This window comes from Dermochelys coriacea, chromosome 5 (genome assembly GCF_009764565.3).
Source record: "Dermochelys coriacea isolate rDerCor1 chromosome 5, rDerCor1.pri.v4, whole genome shotgun sequence".
Taxonomy (NCBI): domain Eukaryota; kingdom Metazoa; phylum Chordata; order Testudines; family Dermochelyidae; genus Dermochelys; species Dermochelys coriacea.
This window is the reverse complement of record NC_050072.1, coordinates 10,700,037-10,725,163: the sequence shown is the minus strand read 5'-3', so window position 1 is coordinate 10,725,163 and position 25,127 is coordinate 10,700,037. Positions and strand designations below refer to the sequence as shown.

At 40.1% G+C, this 25,127-nt stretch overlaps 1 protein-coding gene across 1 annotated transcript in view; it reads left to right on the top strand.

Moving 5' to 3' along the window:
• The window catches only part of RIT2 (Ras like without CAAX 2), a 260,074-nt gene that overhangs the window by 108,196 nt on the left and 126,751 nt on the right, over positions 1-25,127 (top strand). The window contains exon 4 of the mRNA XM_038402893.2: positions 20,421-20,612. Coding sequence (XP_038258821.1) covers positions 20,421-20,612 — 192 coding nt within the window. The remainder of the gene's footprint in view (positions 1-20,420; positions 20,613-25,127) is intronic.

Here is a 25,127-nt window from a genome sequence, read left to right as displayed (position 1 = left end):
GTTGTATGGGGCTTCACTCGGGGCCAACAGGCCTAGTGGCCAAGCCATGGCTCAGCGGTCTCTCAGAGTCTTGGAATGGCCTTGCCAGGCAATCTGAAGCCTAGCGGGCGAGTTACAGTTCTTCCTGGGTTCTTCCGATTGGGGGGAGAGGGGAAGGGGTGGAGGGGAGACGGGTATAGGGACCCAGGCCCTCCCTTTCCACCAGGTCCCAGCCAGGGCCCAAGGGGGAAGATGTGAAGAGAGTCTTAGTCTCCTATAGCAGGTGCAACAGACCAGTCTCCCCCTAGACTCCTTCCTACCTCCCCTGTTCTCTCTTCAGTTTGGAGTGTGGCCCCAGCACTCAGCTTCCTTCTCAAATTGTTGCTCAAACAGTCCCAATGATTCAGACAGTCAGTTGGGGTTTCCTTGCTCACTTTTCAGTGTCCAATTGCTCTCCCTTGTCAGGGAAAAGCAAGTGAGTAAAGGGAGTCAGGATCTTGGCCTCCCAGTCCAGTCTTAACCACAGTCTGGACCCTTCCCCAGTTAGGGTGACCAGACAGCAAGTGTGAAAAATCACGATGGGGGTGGTGGGGTAATAGACACCTATATAATAAAAAAACCCAAATAAAATTACTGTCCCTATCAAATCGGGACATCTGGTCACCCTATCCCCTGTGAACCCCTCACTGCAGAAGTCTCTCCTTCACTCTCCTCCCTGCTTGACTGTTAGAGTCCCCTTTTAAGCAGGTCCTCCATTTGGCACATTATCTGCAGCTGCTGAGGGGCTGGGTCTTTTTGGCCCAATATTGCTCCACAAGTCCCTTAACTGTGGCCTGGTCAACACTATAAAATTAGGCTGGTTTAATTGTTTTGGTCAGGGATATGAAAAATCCACTACCCTGAGCAGCGTTGTTAAGACAGCCTAAGCCCTTGTATAGATAGCACTAGGTCGATGGAAGAATTCTTCCATTGACTTAGCTACTACCTCTTGGGGAGGTAGATTACATATGCCAGTGGGAGAACCCTTCCCATCAGCATAGGTAATGTCTATGCTGAAGTGCTACCATGGCACAGCTGTGCCACTCTAGCATTTTAAGTGTAGACAAGCCCTTAATATGGGGTATGTAAGCCCCATCAAAATAATACAATAATCATCTCACAGTCTTGTACAACTGGGGCCTAAAAGATAGTTTCAGCTGTTAAAGAAAGTCACTTACAGTTTAGTTTAGGATAACCACTTTAATTGGATGGAAGGAAGAGAAAACCATATGAAAAATAAGAAACACCACTTTATTTTAAGGGATCTTTCAGGAAAACCCCATTTCCCTTAGCATATCATGCATGTTTCTCTCAAATGTACATTTCTACTGCCCTCCGGTATACAGTGGAATTATCATAAGCTTCAATGTAATGTTTACAATGGTAGTTATCAGTTTCAATACATTTCAATACTCTTAAAAAAAAAGGACGGGTGGTCACCTGCCTTAGCTACTTTTTTATTATGCTAGTTTAAAACATTTTATCATTTAAACTTTGAACACCATATGACTCCATGAGCCTTTTGAAGTTATGTAACTTGCCTGCCATGAATTCCAGGTTTAAGAGTTTCATATAAGGGTGTCATAAATATAAGGGAAAGGATAACAACCTTTATGTATGCAAAAAGAAAAGGAGTACTTGTGGCACCTTAGAGACTGACAAATTTATTTGAGCATAAGCTCATGAAAACTTATGCTCAAATAAATTTGTCAGTCTCTAAGGTGCCACAAGTACTCCTTTTCTTTTTGTGAATACAGCCTAACACGGCTACTACTCTGAAATCTGTCTTTATGTATGCAGTAACATAAAATCCCTCCTGGCCAGAGGTACAGAATCACTTACCTGTCAGAGGTTAATCAGTTTAATTAACTTAGTTGGAACCTGACCAGAAGGACCAATGGAGAAAGAAGTTACTTTCAAATCTGGGGGGGCAGGGAAGGTTTTGTTTGTGCTCTCTTTGTTTGTTCCCTCTTGGGACAGAGAGAGAGACCAAGCAGGTAAACCGGCTCCTAAAAAGATCCTGAAATGATATATCTAAATTTACAGAAATTGTAAGTAATAGCAAGGAAATGTGTTAGATTTTCTTATGTTTTTAGCTTGTGAATTTCCCCTATTCTAAGAGGGAGGTTTATTCCTGTTTTTGTAACTTTTAAGTTCAGCCTAGAGGGGAATCCTCTGTGTTTTAAATCTTTTTATTACCCTGTAAAATTACCTTCCATCCTGATTTTACAGAGGTGCTTCTTTTACTTTTTTTTTTTATAATAAAGTTCTTCTTTTAAGAACCTGATTGATTTTTAGTGCCCTAAAAATAAACGGTCTGGTCTGTATTTTTATTAAAGGCAATTGGTTGGTATATTATTCTCAAGCCTCCCCAGGAAAGGGTGTGAAGGGGCTTGGGGGAATATTTTGAGGAAACAGGGACTGCAAGTGGCCCTTTTCCTGAATCTTTGGCTAAATCACTCGGTGGTGGCAGCAATACCATCCAAGGACAAGGAAAGGATTTGTGCCTTGGGGAAGTTTTAACCTAAGCTGGTAGAAATAAGCTTAGGGGGTCTTTCATGTGGGTCTCCATATCTGTACCCCAGAGTTCAGAGTGGGGAAAGAACCCTGACAAAGGGTAAGCAACTCCATATGCTGTATAGAATTAAATCAAATGCATAGAGAATATTTCCACTAAAACTGCTCCTTTGCTAGAATATAGCCCTCACAAAGGGCCAGTGTGCTTATGCTAGTGTAAAATTGGAGTAACTTCACTGAAGAGTTGTTTCCAGACATGCATTAGTTTAAAAGAGAGCAGAATTCATCCCAATAAAATCTGGTGAATTATTTTTATAGAAGATAATGTCATGACAAAGGTAGAAGTAGCAAATGTGAGCTTCCTAAAATCCCATCTAAAATATCTTTAATCTTTTGCCTGTTTAGTATATACATAAATTGTAACTTTGCATTTCTGACTGAATGCTGTGATTCATTCCCATTTAATATCTTTATGCTAGAATTGGGGCCAGACTGAAAAGTTTATATCTGGTATATATCTGAATTTGTATCAAAATCCAGGACGTTCAGGTAAGGGACTGTGAAGAGGGGAGTTTGGGGCCATTGTAAACATAGATGCCATTTGAGAAATATATTTCTAGTTCTGAACCTCAGCAACTAGTTTAAAAGAAAAACAGGTGACCAAGCAATCAATCTAAGGTGATTTTGAATCCAGTCAATTGCTTTTTTCTTCTACTTAAATGGAGACCATCAAACGTGAGCAAGCTCTCATCACAGAAAAAGAGTCCAAATGTTCTGTGAAACCTAAATTCCTGTCTCTCTGCACCACTGGTCCTTCCCTGCTGTCACTCTTTCCTGCTGCTGGCAGAAGCTATACTGGATCAATGCTTCTTGTGTCATCTCCTACCACAGGTGTGTCTATGCTTTCTTCTCTTCCCTTACTTGGTGTGACATGTTGAATGTTGTGTTGTACCATGGTATGTGAATATCTCCTTCTTCTGTTAATCAGTGCATTGGAGTTGCCCAGCTTCTATTCTGTTTGCATTAGAGCTGGTTAGAAAGCAAAATTTCCATCCCATGAGAAACTGTACTAGTTCTATCTTTCATTTCATCCCAAACTGGGAAAAAAATCAAACTATGGGAAAATTTCCCGGAACAAAAAGTTCAGAATATTTTAATTTGGAAATGAGAAAACAAAAAAAAAAGACTACTTTTTTGATTGAATTGAAATGTCTATTCAACATGAACAATGTCATTTTGAATTGACATTTCAGCTTAAAATGATGTAAGAATGACACTGGAAGTCAAAATGTCAGTTTGAAACAAAATGTAAAATATAAAAACATTTTAAAATGAAACCTTTTGCTTCGTTTCAAAATGTTGATTCTGAAAATCAAAATGTTTTCTTGGAATCATTATTTTCCTGTAGAAAACTTTGATTTGGATGGAACCACATTTTCAGGAGAAAAATCTTTTCATTGGACGCTTTCCTAACATCTCTAGTTTGCAGGCAGTGGTTGCTTTGAAGCCTGATTCTGGTGTCTTTGGAGTTAATAGCAAAACCCCATTTGACTAAGGGAAGCAGGATGGAGCCCTTACTAGGAAGGAGGCTTGAGCTGAGTTTTCAGCCTCTTTCCTTTATTAACTATGTCCCTTGAAACTCACCCCTACGCTGCTCTCTGTCTGTTGGTTGTTCTGGGATTATACTGGTGTAAGTGAGAGGAGACTCAGGCTTTTAGTCCTTTATTTCTACCTCAGATCTGCTGACTGATTATCAGTGACTGTCACCCCGCATCCCCTCCGCCCCAGCTGTCCCAGCCCTACACAAAGAGCTGTCACACAGAGCCTTGGAAACATTTCTCACGTTCAGCCATTTTTCATTCTAAGCTCAAAATGTGTTACTGCTTCTGCAGCCCTGTTTAAATTCCTCCCTCATGAATAGACACAGCAGTTATCTCCTTTGTTATGTTCTTCCACCATTTGCTGACACAAGGCTTTTATTCCTTGGCTCATGATCCCATGCTCCTTATTGAGCAGCTTTAAAGGGCTTTAAAAAAAAAAGCACCACCCAGAACCCTACTTGCAGAAAGAGAACCCTAGAAGACCATAGACAGGCAGGCAAACTTGTTTGGACACAGAGAAGGCACTTGCACAGAAAAATGGGTAAATACACCTGACAATCAAAACTTACATATGCACAATTATTGGACCAACTTTGCATGTCTAAATGGTGTATTTTTAAATGCAGTTGATGCAGAAGCATATTTTCCAGATTGAAAAACCTGCCTTAAAGTGCTAAGGAATATCATTTAAAGGAGAATTTCCTTTGTCTAGAGAAGTTTGTGTTTTAATTCATTTTGAGACAGGCACTTCCAACCTGACAACAACAGTTCACTCTGTACTGAAATCTGTCTCTCAAATTGCTAGCAAATCACAAGACATGTTTATCCTGCCAGCCTCCAAGACTAAGATTTTTACCCCCTGCTTCAAGCTTTGAAGAGGGTACCATATTAACCCAAGAGCCCTTCAGATAAATACACTTTTCCAGACTAAACATCATAGTCTGATGACTCACCCAGATTGTTATCTGTGATCCTTCTAGTAATTATCAAAACATGCTGCTCCATAATCCTGAATCACTGCCAGTTGAGTTTCAAACCGGGCTACTGAAGCTTATCTAAAGGAAATTTAAAATGCAGCTTTGGCAGTAATTATATTTTAATGGGCCTTTAGAGCTTATTCTTTTGTGGAGAAAATAACTTTAATGCATATTCTTTTATATACTGTAATATGTAAATGAAATATTCACATTTTATTTTTAAGGCACTGTATTAGTGAGCTAAACTGTGAACATTATTAACTCAATGTGTTAAGTGAATAGCATGAATTTAATTTTCTTTTTATATTTATTTGTTAGGCAGGCTGATGCCGGCATTCAGAAAAAAAAATCAAACCATGATCCTGAATGCTTTGTTGAATTCCTTATCATGGCAAACTACTCTATATTTTGACACTCAGTCTTGCAGAGAGAGACAAAATCCATCTCATCACTAAATCACTTTGTTTCGGAAGCTGCAAATTTGGGAGAAGCAGTTGAAGTTTGGGAAATTAAACAAAGATATTCTGGTAAATCATAGATTCAGTGACAGGAATAGATCATAACAGTAGAGAGCTTCTTCTTGTTCTAATATAATCTGTGGCAAGGCTTTCACTGACTTCAGTGGGAGAAGGGCCTATGTTGTGTAAAGACAATTTGCTTAGCTGGAGCAGGTGTTTTGGAGCTAAGATTTCTGAGTTTATTTCCTGTCTCTGTCATCAAATGAATCACAGCATAACCAAGGGTGTCACTTTACCTTTCTACACCTGTTTACCCCTCTGTCAGATAGGTGTAATATATGGCTGTATGAAGCAGATATTGACTTATGGTGAATATCAGAGTATATTGATGCCAGAGCTGCTGATGTCCCCACTTCCACCCCCCCGCAAATGTGGCTTTCAAATCATATCACCACTGGAACACTAGATGACCCAAGGTATCATTGTGACCTGACCCATGTCTAATAGCAGCAGGTATTTCTACTACTCCCTTTTCCTAGGGATTCTTATTGCAGGACAAGGCAGGTTCTGTTCGTGGTTAGAGTTCCATATTAGGGCTGGGTGAAAGTTTTCAATTTAAACTCTTTTTCTTAAATATAAAAGACTTTTTTCTAAACAAAAATTTCATGGAAAATATGTATTTCATTTGAAATTGTTTTTTTCCCAAAACACCTGAAAATTCATGGCTTTGATATATTTTGGTTTCCCAAAACAAAGCATTTTTGCTTTTCCCCACAAAACTACAAGCAAACAGAACCACCACAACAAAACCCCAGAGAATGTCCAAGAAAAAATTGGGGCAAATATTGTTTTGTTTGTTTCCAAATTTTTCAGGAAATTACTTACCATTTTCCAAACAGTTCCATAATAGTTTGTACTGGGAATGAGCTTACATCCACCACCATCCAAACTTTCCCCCTCCCCTAGCTCTTACAGCACCACATCATTATGTAGTTCTATCCCTTTTAGTGACACCTGTATCCATTTTTGTTACCAGCATTACCCCTCTGATGAGAGGTGGATGAACTTGGAGGTTGCGTCTCAGTGGAGGAGAAATCAGTGACATGGAGTCTGGGTATATGCTAAATACAATTTACTTTATTTACACACATATACCAGACGTGGCCACAACAGCAGACAGGCAATCCCATATTTCAGAAGATTCATTCCAGACACCAATATCTGATGCTCAGGAACCAATTCTGCACTGACAGCTGTTTCCAGCATGAGAAAATCTTCTTGCTACTCACAACAGCATCCTCAAAACGAAACCTCGAGACTCAAACTCACAATATTGCAAGCATTTCTTCCCAGAGCAAAAATGTTTGTAAACACTAAAATCACGTGTAATCGTGCTGTCATAACAGAAGAAATACTTGACCATGTGTATGACCTCTGGCAAAAAGTGGAGTTGTGAGCACCTTGCAGGCTTTGGATCAATGGGAGTGTAAAAGTGTTTTGGTGCAAGGCAACCATGGCTCAGAAAAAGTTAGCTGTGTTTTATGCTGCACTATAGCCACTGGATTGTCTGATGGGGGCTCCAAAGTAGATTCCAAGGAAAAGAGGGGGCCATTCAAGCAAAAAGGTGTTGAGGTGCCAGTGATGAGTTACTTACAGTGGCACTGGAACAATTTGTATAGTGGAGGTTCTGAGAGTCAGTGAACCAAACTGTAAACCCTGAATATGATTGAAACCACTTCAAGCCAGCGGGTGCAGCAGCCCCTAGTTCCAGCACCTATGGGTACTTATTCATGTCTTATCTGAACTACCCAAACCTTTTGAATCTTCCAGATTGCACTGGGAATCTCACACAAAAAGACTTTCTAAAGAGATTCTTGGTATTTTCCATTTCATGATCATGAGAAACAAAAAAGGAAAAGCTGTCTTTCAGGATACAGTATCCCAAGCAGAACCAGGAAGAGAGCTGCAAACAAATGAAATTAACAAACATCAGCAAATGTTTCAGCTTGAGTTTTCGTTGTATATTCATGCTGGTGAGTATTTTAATTGAGTCAACCCACTTCAACCATTTTTTCTGGTTCTGGGAAATCCTGACTTGGCTGATGCTACTGTTGAGTATGAAAACATTCCAAAGGGGAAAGGAAGGGGAAAAGAGGAATTATTTCAAGAAAATTATTAATGCAATATGGGATCTTTATTACACCAGATATAGTTCAGATTTGTCTTTCTCTTGCTTCCTCCAGCTCTGATAGATTTTCTCTCCTGATTTTGTTAGGGAGTGATAGCTAATGAGAATATATTGTTGCCACAGCAGTTTTATATAATTACCAGAACAGTGTGAGGATTCAAAACAAACTTTGCTCAGCAGGCACTTCTTTTGAAAGAACAAAAACTCATCTGCAGATATACAGACTGCACCTATACAGGAATTTAGATACGTTTATCATTCTGATCTCTTTTATCTTCGGCCTCTTAGCTACAAATTGGTGTCTGACCCCTATTTTAAGGCAGGAGGAGAAAAGGAAAACTGCATGAGATTTTTTTCCTGGCTTGTCCCCCAAATTTTTCTGACAGAGGCAAGGCTTTGTCACTAGGTCTGAAGGCCCTCAGCATCATTCATCATCTTTTGGGACTATTGATCCTAGACTTCATATGCTCCCCCAGTGCCATAGTTCTGAGCCTCATCTTTATCCCCCTAACAACCCTGTGAGGTAGGGAAGAACTATTATGCCCATTTCACAGATGAGCAGCTGAACCACAGAGAGACTAAGGGCTAGATGCACAAAAGGACTTAAATGGTGCAAAACTGAACATCATAACACCTACCTTGTAGACACCTAGAAAATCACAAGAGCAACACTGCAATTCACAAAGCCTGAGTTAGGTGCCTAGGATCTGTACACAATGAATGTTAAAAGGAAGACTTAGCATCATAGAATATCAGGGTTAGAAGGGACCTCAGGAGGTCACCTAGTCTAACCCCCTGCTCAAAGCAGAGCCAATCCCCATTTTTGCCCCAGATACATAAATGGCCCCCTCAAGGATTGAGCTCACAACCCTGTATTTAGCAGGCCAATGCTCAAACCACTGAGCTAACCCTCCCCCCTCACTTCTTACATTGTGATCCACAAAAAACACCACACTAGGTGGTGAGCCCCCTAAACTACCTGATGGGAGATGCTGATGGCAGGACAATTCCTAAGCCCCACTCCTTCATGGAAATAGGTGCCTAATTCCAGGCTGGAGGGAGGCTCCTGTCTCTGCTAGCAATCCACAGCCTGGGGTCTCTCACTGGGAGTCAGGAGACTTAGGCACTGAAGGCATTTCTTATCAGAATACATTAGGCAGGATGCCTAACTGCACACAAAACAGGCAGAGGAGGAGAGGGTGCTGCCACCCACCTCATAGCTTTCTGCCCAGTGGCTAGAGCACACAGCTAGGATATGGGACACCCAGGTTCATTTCCCACCTCAGCCTGGAAGAGAGAAAGTATTTGAATGGGGTCTCCCACACCTTATAGGAGGAGAATATTCTAACCACTAATTTGCGTGATATTCTGGTGAAGAACTCCCTGAATCTCTCCTGTTGAAGCAGTTCCACTGCGTATAAATAATTAAAGAATTATTGGAGTATACTGGACCCTGGGTCTCCCATCTCCATACCCTAATCACCAGGCCACAGAGTCATTCACACTTGTTCTCTCTTGTCCAATGACTCTTTAATTATTTATCCAGGAGGGAAAAGTTTCAATAGAGGAGACTGAGGGAACCTCCCCATCAGAATATCCCACAGCTCAGCAGTTAGAGCAGGTGCTTGAGAGGTAGGAGACCCCAGTTTAAACACTTCTCTCCCTCGGGCTTAAGTTTCCCACACTTAAGGTGAGTGCTCTAACCATTAGATTGGAATTTGCAGGGTAGGTAGCAGCACCTCCTCTTCTGGCCAAATATGGAATGGGACCTGCTCCAGTAGGTGGTCTCTGAGCATGACTAGCAGATTGGACTCCACATTGAGATAGGTAGGCGAATACCTTTCCTTCCCCAGTTTGTGCATCCCTCTGGGCTTGGACAGGTGTCTGAACACTTAGGGTGAGGCAACAATGCACATGTCCAGAGGCAGAAACTTGGGCTCCAAGAGAACTTTTACTCTGGAAATTTGGCATTAGCCAAGCAGGGTTCTGTGGATCGCAGTGGGGCCTAAATCAGGGGTTATGCTGCCTAAATCCCAGAGTTAGTCACATAAGTACTTTTGTGAATCCCACCCTAAGTGACTTTTCCAGTGTTACACAGGAAGTCAGTGGCAGAGCAAGGAATTAAATCCTAGTCTTGTGAATTGCAAGCTATCACCCTAACCACGAGACCACCCTTTCTCTAGTTCTTGATAATATTATTTTTCTGCATCTTTAAGTTCCTTTATGTACACTATGCCTGCCCTACACGATTTCACTGGACCACCTATATGCATCAATCACCTCTTAATATCAGTATGTATCTTCGGGTGATGAGGCTCGATTGCCATCATTCCCTATAAGAAAGGTTCTCAACTAGACAACTCCACAATTTGTAATCCACTCTTTGGAATGCAGCAATAGGTTTGTTTGATGGTTGGATTATTTTATAATTACTCTGTGGTTTACATGGGCTGTTTAAAAGGATTGAATTGACTTTAAACTAGCACTGTTGTTTTTCAAAGCTTTAATATTGCAGGACTTCTCCTTCATTCTTGTCCTTTTGGATATCTCCACTCACACACACCTATCTTCTAGGGGTCCACTGTCACAGCTCTGGACGGCAAAGGTTTTTAATTGGTTGGACCAACTCTACTCATCCTTTAACTTTAATATCCAGTTATGATTGGAAATGAGACCCTGTAAAAATGGCCATGTTCTAACAACAGAATATAGGATCTGCTTCCCCTCTTACTTACACCAGTGTGACTCCATTGATGTCAGTGAAACTATTCCTGACTTACACCAGTGCCCAGACCTCATGGTGATGTGCATGGCACAAACCCCTGAGTGGAGGGATGAACAAAAGAAGATCAAACCCATACATAGCTAGATAGGTAGTTTAGATGAGAGGAGATTCAGCCTTCAGTATCTGTTCCCTGTGGGCCTAATTAGTGCAAGATGAAATCAGATAAGAATGGTAGTATTGGACACCTACTTTGCACGGGTGTGAATGATTACATATGGTGTAAGGGCAATGGGACAATCATGCATTTGTGTCATAGAATCATACCAGACTTTAATGCTGTGACATTAAACACAAAATCAATACAACTAAAGAAAAGCTATTTCTGTTTCTTTATATTGAAAGTTTTATTCACAATTCAGAACTACTATGATTTCTAGAACACTGCAGGTGTCCAAGCCTCAGCAAAATGCTTAGCTAAATTTCAGTGGCTGGAATTTTACTACGTGTGATGATGACATGCTGTAAAAGACAAAGAAAAGCCCAGCTTGATATTCAAATCCCAGGTTAGGTTTGTAGCTTGTGAGGGGGGGAGGGGACTACCATCTCTTAGGATTTGTAAGGTAAGCAAACTGGATGTGGAAGTCACCACAAGGCAGTAAATATGCAAGCTCAGAATGTCATTCTGAGTCACTTATCAGAACATCAATATGTCGATCCCATGGTCTCCTGTTTTACCTTTGCTGAATCACACTGGGAAAAATTGTAAGTCTGTGTTCCTTGTTTGAGCTGACATGGGCTTGTTCTAATCCCTGGTGAGCCTTTCTCTGCCAACTGCAGTCATTACCACCACATTTCTGTTATTCTGCTGTTTACTAAAATATATTTACTGAGAAATTAATTCCTTCCCTTTACCACTTATGATGCATTTTTTTCGATAAAAGATGAAAATCTGTTTTATTCTTGCCTGAATACAAATTAGGAGGGGGGAAGTGTTTTATGGCATGCAATAAATGAAATGCACCTAGGGTGTTTAGAGATAGTTAACAGTGAAGCTTGCTTCAGTGAATGCATTTAAGAGAACATTATAAAAGTGTTTATTCCCACGGAAGAAGCCATGAGCATTAACATGAAAGAAAAAGACAGTTCACTGAGCTAGGGACTGTTGCTTCAAGGTGTTTTATTGCTAGTGTGGAGAATTGATTTAATGCTTCAAGCCTTGTTTTGGGGTGAATGGAAAGCCTGTGTTGACTCCCAGATGAGAGATGGTATATTTTCATTATTGAGTATGACAGGGAGGGTTCCCACTTAGAAAAGTTTGATTAATACAGCTACACTTGCAGTATAGGTGCAGCAAATTGGTGAATGCCTAGTCACCTGAGGCCAGGAACCAGAGTACAAACAGGAAACCTGGTGCAGAGAAGCTAGCTCTGGAATAGTGATCTGAATGCTAGAGCTGGTTAGTTAGTAGCCTCTTTAGTAGACAAAAGGGCTGCTGTCATGCTGTTTTGCAATTTCTGTTACTTTTTTGTAGGGCTTTGTTCTGCTTCTTTGCTCTGTTGTGGGAAGGATCCTTGTTATTTTTTCATCCTTACTGATTGGGAGCACAATTGTTTTATAAGCCAGCCTGGCTGTTCAGTCTCCCTGACACTGAGCAACACTAAGAAAAATATTTGTGAAACAAAATGTTTTTCTATTGGCCACTGGGGCAGCACAACCAGAAAAACTAGATGAATCAAGATGTAAGTAAAGACACCATTGTTTGAAAGGGCACCTGTACTAATGGTTAGTGGGGCTTAATTCAGCAGGGTTTCTGTGGCTGGAAACACTAAAAGTGTGTGGGGTGGGAAGAGGTGGTGGTAATTGGAAAGTAAGGATGAGCCTGGGCTAGAAAGCTCAAATGTAGATTCCATATCCGTAACTTCCCATGTTGAAGGGTATTTGGATCTGGTGTTCCAGTTCAGGAGTATATTTAGTGCAGGCACATGTGGTCAAAAGAGACCATGGATCTTTGCTTCTACCATGCCTGCCCCTACTATATCCCCAAAAAACCCATAGCCCTAGCCCTACCTTGGTTTAGATAGAAAACAGTCTAATCGAGGTCACAAGCTGTAATAATTGAGAACAGGTTTGGACTCTACATAATGTCTCAGAAATTTTTCTCTTTGATTAAGCTGTTACTAATGCCCTGATGCTGTGGTAATGGACGTGGTATAAAACCCTCTAGAGAGAGAACCAAAACCCCAATGTCTCTGGATTCATTCGGTCCAAATATTGATGAAAGCTTTCCTTTAAGGCTTTTGAAGTTAGAAAGTCCCTCGGGTACTTATGGACACCCAGTCTGCATAGCCAGAATGAGGGACAAGTGCACTATACTGAGTGGAAAACAAGAACTCATGTCCCTGCACTGCTGCCCATTTCTAGACCCAAACATGACCCAATCCTTTATGAAGTCTAAAGCACTACCGGGTTCTAGCTGAGATGAGAAGGCCAGGAAAACAGTGGGAAGAATGATGTAGCAGAAACCTCAAGAAGGGGCTTATTTGCCTGAGATTTGTAGCCTTTTTTGTGCATACTCAGGAGATTAGGACATAATGTGGGTATTTATCCAATTAGAAGCTGAGCTTCCAGCACTTAGAGGTTCACCTGTTATTTATCAGGATCTGAAATAAGGCAACTTACTTGCCTGTTTCAGAGTAGCAGCCGTGTTAGTCTGTATTCGCAAAAAGAAAAGGAGTACTTGTGGCACCTTAGAGACTAACAAATTTATTAGAGCATAAGCTTTCGTGAGTTACAGCTCAAGTGAGCTGTAACTCACGAAAGCTTATGCTCTAATAAATTTGTTAGTCTCTAAGGTACCACAAGTACTCCTTTTCTTTTTTACTTGCCTGTTATTTCAGTTGCCTCTGAAGTTAATCATTTTTTGAAATTCTACAGCCAGTGTTATACAGGGGACAGAGGGTCATAATGGTCCCTTCTGCCTTTAAAACCTCATTTATACTAAGGCACATTTACACTGCTTTGGCATTACATTTACTCCCATTCCAAGGCCTCTTTACTCTGTGTGTGTGCGTGTGTATAGTGGAACTTTTTAATTTCAGCACTTCGGCCAGCTCCATTAACTCTGCTCTTCATGGTCTGGAGGAAAAATACATGTTTCTTGTATTATGCATATATCACTTGAAAAGTTAGAGGGTCTCTGCTTCAATAGCTCTATTAATTTTCTTCTTTGAGAGCAAGAAACCTGCTCAATGGAATGTGTGCGAGAGCGAGAAATCTACCCCATGGACTGCAATGGGTGGTTTTAGCTGAACTTGCCTATTACATTCCAGACCACAGGAGCTCATTTCTGCTATTACTTACCCCATTTTTTTATTGTGTTAGTCTCATTGAGTTAAGAGAATCATACCACAGACATTACAAAATGTCATCTGAGCTAAATTCAGATTTAAAATACTTTGTTGGGAACAGAGATTGTCTTTCATGATAACTTTGTGCTGTACAATGTCAACCTTTATAATCGGAAAAGATGAGGAAAGATTCCTTCCTGAAATTCTATGGAGACAGGGAGACTGATCACTAATCAATGGACTGATTATAATTATAATCCACCTCCACTGCAGACCCAGGCACTGATTCTGATTTACAGTAAGGTCCATTCACATTGTTTTGGCACCCTGCCAAAGCAGTGTAAAGGAGCCTTTAAACAAGTGTAATTTTTTTACCAGAGCAATGTAAAGGAGCCTTAGTGTAAATCCATATCAGGCCCCCAGTGGTTAAGCCATAGCTACTGTTCTTGTTCTGCTCTATATCTGCACTTTTATCAAATTCTCCACTTTCTCTTTCAGCTGAGTGGCAGATGGTTTGGTTTGTTTCAGATGGCCTGGTACCTCCTGCTGCAAACTCCTTTCATTCTCCTTCCTTGTACAACAGATTTTGTTCCTGATCTTCTGAAAGTTAGCTTTGGTAGGAGGAGAAAGCAGGAGGAGAAGGGTGAAGTGATGGGGCTTTGATGTTACTTAGTGCTCTTGTGGCTTTGCTTACACTGGTGGCAGATTGATGTGCATTAATCAGTGTGGATGGCACCTAGGTGTAAAAGTGCCAATGCAGATTCCAGGATTGCCATCTTGACTCTTGTAATGGAAAAAGTCTGGCTGCAATTTCAGCTGGAGACAGAACCTTTTCAGACTTTCTCACCAAAGCTGCTATGTGCCTGTTCTTTTGCTGAGTGCTGAAAAAGTGAAATGCACCTGATTTACCTCATGATGGTACAATGCCTTCCCCACCATTAGAATTGTGTAGGGGGAAAGCTGTGGAAAGAAGCAGCCATGTAACAAAAGGTTTACATACAAGCCCTGCACAGACCAACATGGAAGCCTGTGGTGGGGTGGGATCCATGGGAACTGTCAGATTCAGCCATGGGATTTGAATCCAGATCTACTAGGTCCCAGGCGAATGCCCTAATCAGCAGACTATAGCATCAATCTCGCTATCTCTGGCTTAATAAATATTTAAATAATTATACAAATTAGAACAGTTTTAATAGGAGAGAGTGAAAGCAACCCACCTCAAAATACCCTACAACCTGGTGGTTATAGTGCTCACCTGGCAGGTGGGACACTTGAATTTAAGTTCCTGCTCCAGAGCTGGGACTCAAGCCTGCATCTCCCATGTCCCTGACAGGTGCCGTAACTACTGGAAAACACACTTTTGTTTTGGGTTGACCATAACTGTTGCCTATAAACTATTTGCCTGGGGAAAAAACATTCCCTAGCTATTGCCTGGTAGGCGTCATTTGTGAAAAGTTACACACCTCAAGTAACTACTTTGGGCCACTTGCCCCTAGTTTAACTGAACCTGTAACTATTTACACTAACCACCATCTATTTAAATCCTGCCTCCTCTGGAAGATGGTCCAGTGGTCCACTTCCTTGTATATCTCAGGCCCGGAGATATTCCACGGAGACTAGTCTCTGTGAAAGGAAGGAACAAGAGAAGTTGGGTCTCATTATAAGAGGGAAGAGGTGTTCAAGAAGCACTTGAGAATTGTACCATCAAGTCCTATTGACTTTAGTGGGGTGGCATATAGAATAATGATCTTCAAATGCATTTTCTGATAAAAGTTCACCTTCACCAAATTAATAAAATTCTCACAGAAACTTAAGAAAATGTCAGCTTTTGCAAAAGCAAATCTGTAAAGTGAATTTTAAATCAGTACTTTTGCACAGTTGTCTTCACAGTGCAGGGTCAACTTTTTATTCTCCCCCCCCATTTGTCATTTGAAGGGTTTTTTTGTTGTTGTTCTTCCTGTATCCTTCTTGTTCAGTTTATCCTTGATTTTTCATTGTCATAGACAGAAAATGCACTGGCTCTTTCTGCAAAATCCCCCTGTGGTGGGTTTATATATGTGAAAATTTCTTAATAAGAGTGACTCCTGTGGTAATCAGGCAGACAGCTTTGATTAAGAACATCTGTTAGCAGATTCCCAGTTCTAAAGTCAAGCAGAAAACAAGACAAGCAGATATAGAAAGGGGCATTTTTCAGATTAAAGATGGGCTCCCTAAGGATGTTCTGATCTCTTCCAAGACAGGTACAAGCCAAGATCAGACACAAAAATGTATTGAGTGTGGTGCTTGAAACTGTGATGCCTTTGCTTTCTATGTGTTGCATCTTTAAATTTCTAAGAGCTCCATTTCAATGGAAGCAGTCATTTTGTCCTCAGAGTTGCTGCAGTATGTAATAAAGGAGCAAAACATTCTGTACTGTCTTGGCGATTGCTTTTGATCTGTCTTCTCTTATTTAACTCCTGATAGTGTGGTCTATTGAGGAGAGTCCTGGACTGAGACTAAGGAGTCCTTGGTGCCATTTGTTTGCTCGGTAACAGTGGGAAGTCACTTCCCCTCATTCTGACTTGGTTTCCCAATAGCAGGGACCCCCAGGGATCTGTACTGGGACATATGCTGTTCAACATATTCATAAATGATCTGGGAAAAGGGGTAAACAGTGAGGTGGCAAAGCTGGCAGATGATACAAAATTATACAAGATAGTTAAGTCCAAAGCAGACTGCAAAGAATTACAAGGGATCTCACAAAACTGGGTGACTGTACAACAAAATGGCAGATTAAATTCAATGTTAAGTGCAAGGTAGAGCACATTGGAAAACATAATCCCAACTATGCATAGAAAAGGATGGGATATAAATTAGCTGTTACCTCTCAAGAAAGAGATCTTGGAGTTATGGATCATTCTCTAAAAACATCTGCAACATGCAGCAGACGAAAAAGTTAACAATCTTAGGAACCATTAGGAAAGAAATAACAGTAAATATTATAATGCAATCAGAACTGCAAGCAGTATTCATATTGCCTCTATATAAATCCATGGTATACCCACACCTTGAATACCGCTTGTACTTCTGGTTGCCAGATCTCAAAAAAGATATTAGAATTGGAAAAGGTATAGAGAAGGGCGACAAATTTGAGGTGTATGGAAGAGCTTCCATATGAGGAAAGATTAAAAAGACTGGAACTGTTCAGTTTGGGTAAAATATATGAATGCTGAAGGATATGATAAAGGTCTATAAAATCATGAATGGTATGAAGAAAGCAAATAAGGAAGTGTTATTTACCCCTTCAAATAAATATAAGAACTAGGGGTTACCGAAGAAATTATTAGGCAGCAGGTTTAAAACAAACAAAAGGAAGCACTATTTCACACAACCTGTATGGAACTTAATGTCAGGAGATGTTCTGATGTCCAGAAGTATAACCGGGTTCAAAAGAGAACTAGATAAGTTCGTAGAGGGAAGGTCCATCAATGGCTATTATCCAAGATAGTCATGGACACAACCCCATGCTCTGTGTGTCCCTAAACTTCTGACAGCCAGATGCTGGGACTGGATGACAGGGAGTGGATCACTTAATTGTCCTGTTCTGTTCATTCCTTCTGAAGTATCTGGCATTGGTCTCTATCAGAAGACAGGATACTGGGCTAGATGAACTGACCCAGTATGGCAATTCTTTATGTCCTTATTTGCATCAGGAAAGTTCCATGTGCCTTTTCAGAGGAGACAGTTTTGAGATGCCCCAATTTAAAGTTGTGCATTGCAAGCAACATTAAGTTCTGCTGGATGGATCCCTTGTATTCTTTCTTCCTCTGGGAGCAGTACAGAGGTTTAGATATTTGGGTCTTACTTGAGTCCAGAAGTCTAGATATATATTGAAACTATATATACCTGTCTTGACCAAATTTACCTGGATATTTCATGAGGACAGGCTTTTTATTGCTGACACATCCCATTTCTGATTAGACCAGAAACACGGCAAAAATTATTAGACTGGATAAGATCTGAGATCCATCTAGTTCAATATCCTGTCTATGGCAGTGTTCAGTACCACATGTTTCAAAGGAAGGTGCAAGAAGCCCTAGACTATTCCATTATGGTGTAACTTATCCACAGGGACATTTTCTTCCTTTACTCCATTAGTTATAAAATGGTTTGAAGTCGGGGGCTTATATCTGTGTGTTTTGTCTCCCCCATTCCCCAATCCAATCTATTGTGTGAAAATTAAAGGAAAATCATGTGGCATTCTTTGAACTTTAGAAAATTTTTGGTTCTGTTTCTAGCTGGAGTTTATTTTACCTAAACCACTTCACTCATTCCAAATAGGAAATCATTTGAAATGGAATCACTTTCCTATTGTATTTTTCAATAAACTCCAAGTTATAGTACATGAGTATTAGAACTGATGTCAAGCTGCAAATCGTGACAAATTTTCTGTTTGATTCTGAGAATTTTGAAGATTTGTGACTTACTCTCGTCTCTTCTGTTTTGCATTTACCCATGTGGAAATGTTCAGTATTTTTTTCTTCATGAATAACAAATGGCATCAATAATGTTCCTGGAAAAATTAACCAACAAACACATTTACAGCAGAAAACATTAAAGAGGCATTAGAATTCAGGATGTACAGAACACCGTGTGCTGTTATCTAGGTTATAAATGAACCAAAAAAAATACTGAATAGTTATTTGTAACATCTTCAGGAATCACAAAGCGTAGATCTTGATCCATCTCTGAACTTTGCAAATTCCAGACCTGTTGGAATGCAAAATTTTGATCTTTTCATTGTAGAGATGGAGTAAGCAATGGATATTGGATCTGGACTTGAATTAAAACTTCATCAGTGTCTCCAGGAGATTAGATATAGGTTTTGGTTTGGTCCCAACTCTAATAAAATTTAGCACTGGTCTCTTATAGTGTACCATAAATTATCTCTGCCCCAAAATCTATATACTGTCTTATATTCAGGTCCAGAAGATGCTTCTAATGTTTCTGAATCCATTCAAACATGAGATTTATGGAGGATAAGGAAGGGCTTCAGATAGTGTGGAGGTCTGGATAATAGAGCAGAGACCCCAGGTCAGGACTGAGAGAAGGACCAGTCCCCAGCCACGGGGGAGGCCACGTTGCTTCTGAATGGCTCCTGTGGTGGTGTACGGAGCCTTCTGCAGCCCACCTGTCATGAGGGAGAGTGAGGTGGGCCATCATAGTGGAGCTGCAGTGGGTTCCTTGGGCTGCAACAGGGCCAGTGACATTAAATTCTCTGCAGCTGCAGGGAGGGAGGCTGTGGTCCTGGTGGGTAGAGAAGAGACCTTTGGCCATGACTGCAAAGAGGATGAGCCTCTGGCCATAGGGGAAGCCCCCTCCCCACCATCGGTTGAATGACTCCTCAATTATCCAAACTCCCAATTATCAGAAAAAAAATTGTATCCCTCATATTCCAGTAACAGGTATATACTGTATTTACCTCTTTGAATAGTTTGTCTGTTCATCACAGCAGAGGTCTATGGGCTAAATCCTGTTCTTAGTTACACCAGAGAAACCTGGCTGGCTTCTGTGGGATTGCTCACATGTATATATTGAGCAGATAACAATTTTCCAACGCAACAAGAACAAAGGCATTTGAAAATGAAAGTTGTTTAAAAAAAACCAAAACAATCTCAGGGGGCAATAATTGGATCTGTTTTTTGAACAGCAAAGTTAAGATTTTCCAAATGTTGTATTCTGAGTTAATACCCATTAACTTCCAGGGGAACAAGACTAAGGCATATGGTTCTGAACCAAAAGCTATCTTTAAAAATAATGCTAACGTGGCAAAAAATGTCCCATTGAGTTTGGGGTAGATTTTTGGAACAGTTTTTATTTTATTCAAAGTAGCTCACCCATCTTTAATGATAGTGTTCCACACTGGAATGGAAACTGGTATCTTTTGAGGTGCTAGATGAAAAATGGAAGTTTTATTATGTATTTTTTTTCTTGTATCAAGTCTTCTAGGGACTAATCCAAAGTCCATTCAAGTCAATGGGAGTCTTTCCTTTCACAGGATGAAGCTCTGGATCAAGTCTATAGACAGGAGACAAGTCTAAATGAAGTAAATTAGGATTTACCCATGAAAGCTCATGCTCCAATACGTCTGTTAGTCCTGTAAGCCACAGGACTCTTTGCTGCTTTTACAGATCCAGACTAACATGGCTACCCCTCAGAAGTCTAAAATTGCTATCTTTAGGAATAATATCCAGGTGCTCTTCACTTCCTATCTGTCAGTATCCAATGTGTAGTAAGCATCTTCCACATACACCAACATACAGATATTGTGGAAGAAGCTAGAAAAACATGAGACTAAGAAATATTAGGAATCAATATAAGATTGCTCATCTGTGAAAAATAAATTGCCTAAGGTAAACTAGGAGGTGAATTACCCAGAGACAAATTGCTGTCTTGGTCCCTGGAGGAAGACTACATTTTGCTAAGAACTAGTTAAAAAAAGTAAACAATCAATCTAAAATTATGCTAGAAAAACTCTCATCATGTCCATTATTTATAGGCGGATTATTTTGTTTACTAAATTATAGAGCATGTCATTCTTACTCTGCAGGCAGAATTCACAGCCATGAGGGACCAATACATGCGAGGTGGAGAGGGTTTCATTATCTGCTATTCCATCACAGACCGCCAATCCTTTCAGGAAGCTGCAGAGTTTAAGGAGCTCATTTATCGTGTCCGGCACACTTATGACATCCCATTGGTGCTGGTGGGAAACAAAATAGATCTTGAGGAGTTCAGGCAGGTAAGTGAAGTTTCTTTCTGCTCCTTTTCCTCTGCTATGTTAGGCATTTATGCAGCATGTGTCATATGGTACTGTTGAGAATTATTGCCCCAGAATAGGCCTGGATCAAAGAACAATGCACCAGGATTGTTAATAAATTAAGGTAAATATTACTGTTAATTTGTATAACCCTGTTCATTCTAAAGGAGCCTAATCCACTCATATCCACAGCTAGCAGGTTTTGTAAACTGATCATATTTGCTCTGGAGGCTACTGACATATCAAACATGGAAACCCAGGATGACATTTATACCGAGTAGAATTGCACTTCAAATAAATGATGTAACTTGGGTATAGAAAATATAACAGTTTAAAGTGCTGTTCTCTAGTTCATTAGCATCTGTGTTCACATGCATGCCTATCGCCTTTTCACCTTTTAGCATGTCACCCCCATGTGTTCCCTCTTCTCTTCCTTAGAAAATTCAAAACAACAATAGAAGTGAAATTAGTTTTGGGACTCCAAGAAACATCTAAAGAGTTTCACATTTATTTTCAGGTCATTGACTTGCTCCCTAAATCATACTGAGACAAAAGCCTAATGGTGACAATCCAGCTGTAGCATAATGCTCAGCTTGAGACCTTGAACAACAGTGCTCTGTGTAATATTCTGTAAAATACATGTAACTCTTGAGGTGATAGATAGATAGGTAGATAGATAGATAGATATATGGTGGGGGAAGGAATGTGAATTCAATCATTCCCCTAAGAATATTCCATTACACATAACAGGAGTTCACTACATTTAATTTCTTTATCTATTGTTATCTATAGATGAATTTTCAGGATGTCACTATGCTCACGAAAGCTTATGCTCAAATAAATTTGTTAGTCTCTAAGGTGCCACAAGTACTCCTTTTCTTTTCACTATGTGCAATGATATTTCTGTTAGGAAAGGTTTTTATTCCCCTCACCCTCTGTATCTCTGTAGCTCCCAGATTCTAAGCTCATGTTTTGTTGGGCATTTAGGCTTGCATTAGTTGATGGGATAAATGGTCATACTCCTGACATAATGGTCTGTTACTAGTAAGTTTAGTAACCTTCCTGATCTAAAATATTTAAAGATAGGCTTGAAACAAAACCAGAAATCATTATAAAACAGTATAAACATTATGAAAGCTGAGGTCTAGCTGTTGAACACTAAAGTTTGGACCATCTCTAAAATGTTACATCTTTGACTTGTGAAAACCCATAATCATACTATTAATATTGAGATTTTAAAATATGTATTTCCAATCAGTTATAAACTGTCACAATGAATTCAGCCATCTGTTCAGTGGATGATGGTTGAAACTATATAACATACATATTAGAGAACTACAGAAAGTTGGATTTTGATCTTATCAGGTCTCAGAAGCTCAGGAAGAACAGTGTGGTCAACATTTGGATGGGAGACTTTATATGAAACTCCAGAGTGATACAGGGAGAGGTGTTGGGAGCACTGATGCTAGAGATATGCCTCACTCCAAAGAGAACAAGAATGAGATGATGACCATTAGGGGTCATTAAAGATCTTGAGTAAAACTTTCCAAAGTGCCTAAATGGCTTGGTAGGCAGAGTCTGATTTTCAAAAGTAACTTAGCCATTGAGAAGCCTACATCCCATTGATTTTCAATATGCCTAAGTCACTTTTGAAAATGTCACTGTAGCTACCACACCACTTATGTGCTTTTGAAAATGTTACCCCTCAGGACTAGACCGGGTCAAAATCTTTTGAATTAAAAGTACTTTAATTGAAAAATGGCTTTTTATTAGAACCATTTGTTGGTGGGATTTTTTTTTGTAATAATCGGACTCTTCCTTTTACACTGTGTTTCATAGTAGGTTTTTCCCAGTGCTTGATTTGGGAAGACAAGTGCAGGAGCTCAACCAATAACAATGGTGTCCTCCGCATGGTGTGATGTCATATGTCCTCTAAATGAGAGGTCACACCATGCATGCCAGGGACTGAAGAGGTGCTGGGGCTGAGCCCTGGTAAGCCCGGGGATAAATTAAGTGCTATTTTCCCCCTTGGTTATCACAATTTTTTTGTTTAGCAAAAACCATTTTGACAAAAACATTGATGATGAACTTCAAGCCCTGTGGAACAAAAGCAACTTCAACAAAAATTTTGAAACATAGTTTCTGCCCCCACCCCCACCAACCAGGTCTACTCCTGCTACCTTTTGCAAGGTTAAGGCTGTTTTCCAAATGACTGCTATAGTGAGGGATCTCCTTAGAACCATGAACAGTGGACAAATATCTGTGCTGATGTTATTAGATCTATTAGATGCCATTGACATCAGAGGTCATAAAATACTAAACCTAGAAGGAATGAGTGAACTACATCAATCTGTTTTTGCTCATGCCCCTTCGGCAGTCCTCATTGGAATCCTTTATATATGGATCCGATGAAGTGAGCTGTAGCTCACGAAAGCTTATGCTTAAATAAATTTGTTAGTCTCTAAGGTGCCACAAGTACTCCTTTTCTTTTTGCGAATACAGACTAACACGGCTGCTACTCTGAAACCTTTATATAGGGGAGTCCAAGGCTCAATTTTATATGCTGAACGTGACAGAAGATAATTATGTATGAGACTGTACCCATTCCTTTCCACTGGAGGACCTAATTACAGTGGTCCAGTCTTCAGTCATAGGGCTATTTTTAAAGGCCACCAAGAAACTTCAACCTGGAACAGCCTCCCTACCAGATGAAAATGGATCACATTGGTGTTCAGTGGCCAATACTGTCTCCCTGTGCTATGACAAACACAAATCAAGATCCTGATTCTGATTTTTTTTTAAAGCCTCTAGGGAGTGTAGACCAATCTGCCTTAGAATTTCTCCCTCCATGACTCCTCTACAGCAGTCAGCAAGCACTCTAACACTTCAGACAGGATGTCCTCAGCTGACCTACATTCTAGGCTACTGTCCGTCAAATTCCCTGCCACTAGAGATTAGAATGAGGACACACTCTGAATCTTTTCTCCAGCAAAAGCTTTCCTCTGGGCTCCATCTACAAGCTAGAGCTGTGATTTCCTCTGCTCACGTACACGTACTTGCGGTAGATCGATGAATGCTGCTGCTGCCTGTGCTACTGTGCCTATGTTAGTTATACTCATTCTAGGTCTCACCGGGCTACCGCAAGTTTGTGTGTGGGAGCTGTAGAATTGCACCCCAGGCTGACAGCGTTGATGTAGCCTTAGTAATGAGGGTATTAGATGAAAGGCCTATCAATCTCCTTTCAGGAAGACAGTTGAGCACTGGATAATGTGGTGGTTTTCTGAGTAAAATCTACATTATTGGTATACAACAGAAACAAAAGGGTTTTTTTTTTGTTTTTTGTTACAAGATGGAAATATGCTTCTTTAGGTCCCAATTCCATACGGCACTTAAGCCAATCTCCAGCTTTAAGCATGTCAGTCATCCATTGGACTTCAGTGTGTTTACTCATGTGCATACATTTTTGCAAGCTCAGGGCCTGAATGAACTTTCTGTTGAACACAGCTGGTTAAAATGAGTAGCTGTGACTGTTCACATGCTTAAAGTTAGGCAAATGCTTAAGTACCTTGCAGAATTGGGGTCTTAATTCTGTTCATGGGGCTATATTAAAAATGCGTAGACAGGAATCATTTCACCCACCAATGAATTGCAGCCACCTCTGGGAAGAAATACAACAATGGTTTAATAGTACAAAGCAACGTGACAAAACAGAATATAACAAACTGTGAGAAAGAAAACTACCCAATTAAAGCTACTGAGGGAATGTTACATAAGCAGAATGCAATTACCCAAATTGGAATTCGGCCAGGGTACCAAGACTAACACTAAGACTTTTTTCAGAGTAGCAGCCGTGTTAGTCTGTATTCACAAAAAGAAAAGGAGTACTTGTGGCACCTTAGAGACTAACACATTTATTTGAGCATAAGCTTTCGTGAGCTACAGCTCACTTCATTAGAGGTATTCAGTGGAGTGAGCTGTAGCTCACGAAAGCTTATGCTCAAATAAATGTGTTAGTCTCTAAGGTGCCACAAGTACTCCTTTTCTTTTTACTAAGACTTTTGTTAAAGACATTTTTTTCATACTAAAGTCATTAAAGATACATTTCCAAGTGCCTTGAATAATATGGCAGTAACAATAGATCCAATGTTCCTTAATGCTGTTTCCATTTAACCACAATTTCATAACAATCAGATAGGCTGTAGGAGTTGGGTCAGCAAAGCTACTGTTTGAAATGCTATCCCCTACACAGTGAAATTAATGATGTATGTCATCTCTCTCAAATCTATCAATAGTGATATGAGAACAAGAATAATCTGCAATTAAAATTAAGCATCTGAAACAACCCTACTCAAAGTGAGCTTATTATTTTTAAATAATGTTCCTTTCTGATGCCTCTAGTGAATTTTGTTAAGCATCTCTTGTCATTTTAAGTATGTCTTGTCCTTAAAAACATGGGTTTATCTGTGCTCCTTCTTAAAAACAAATTGGAATTTTAAG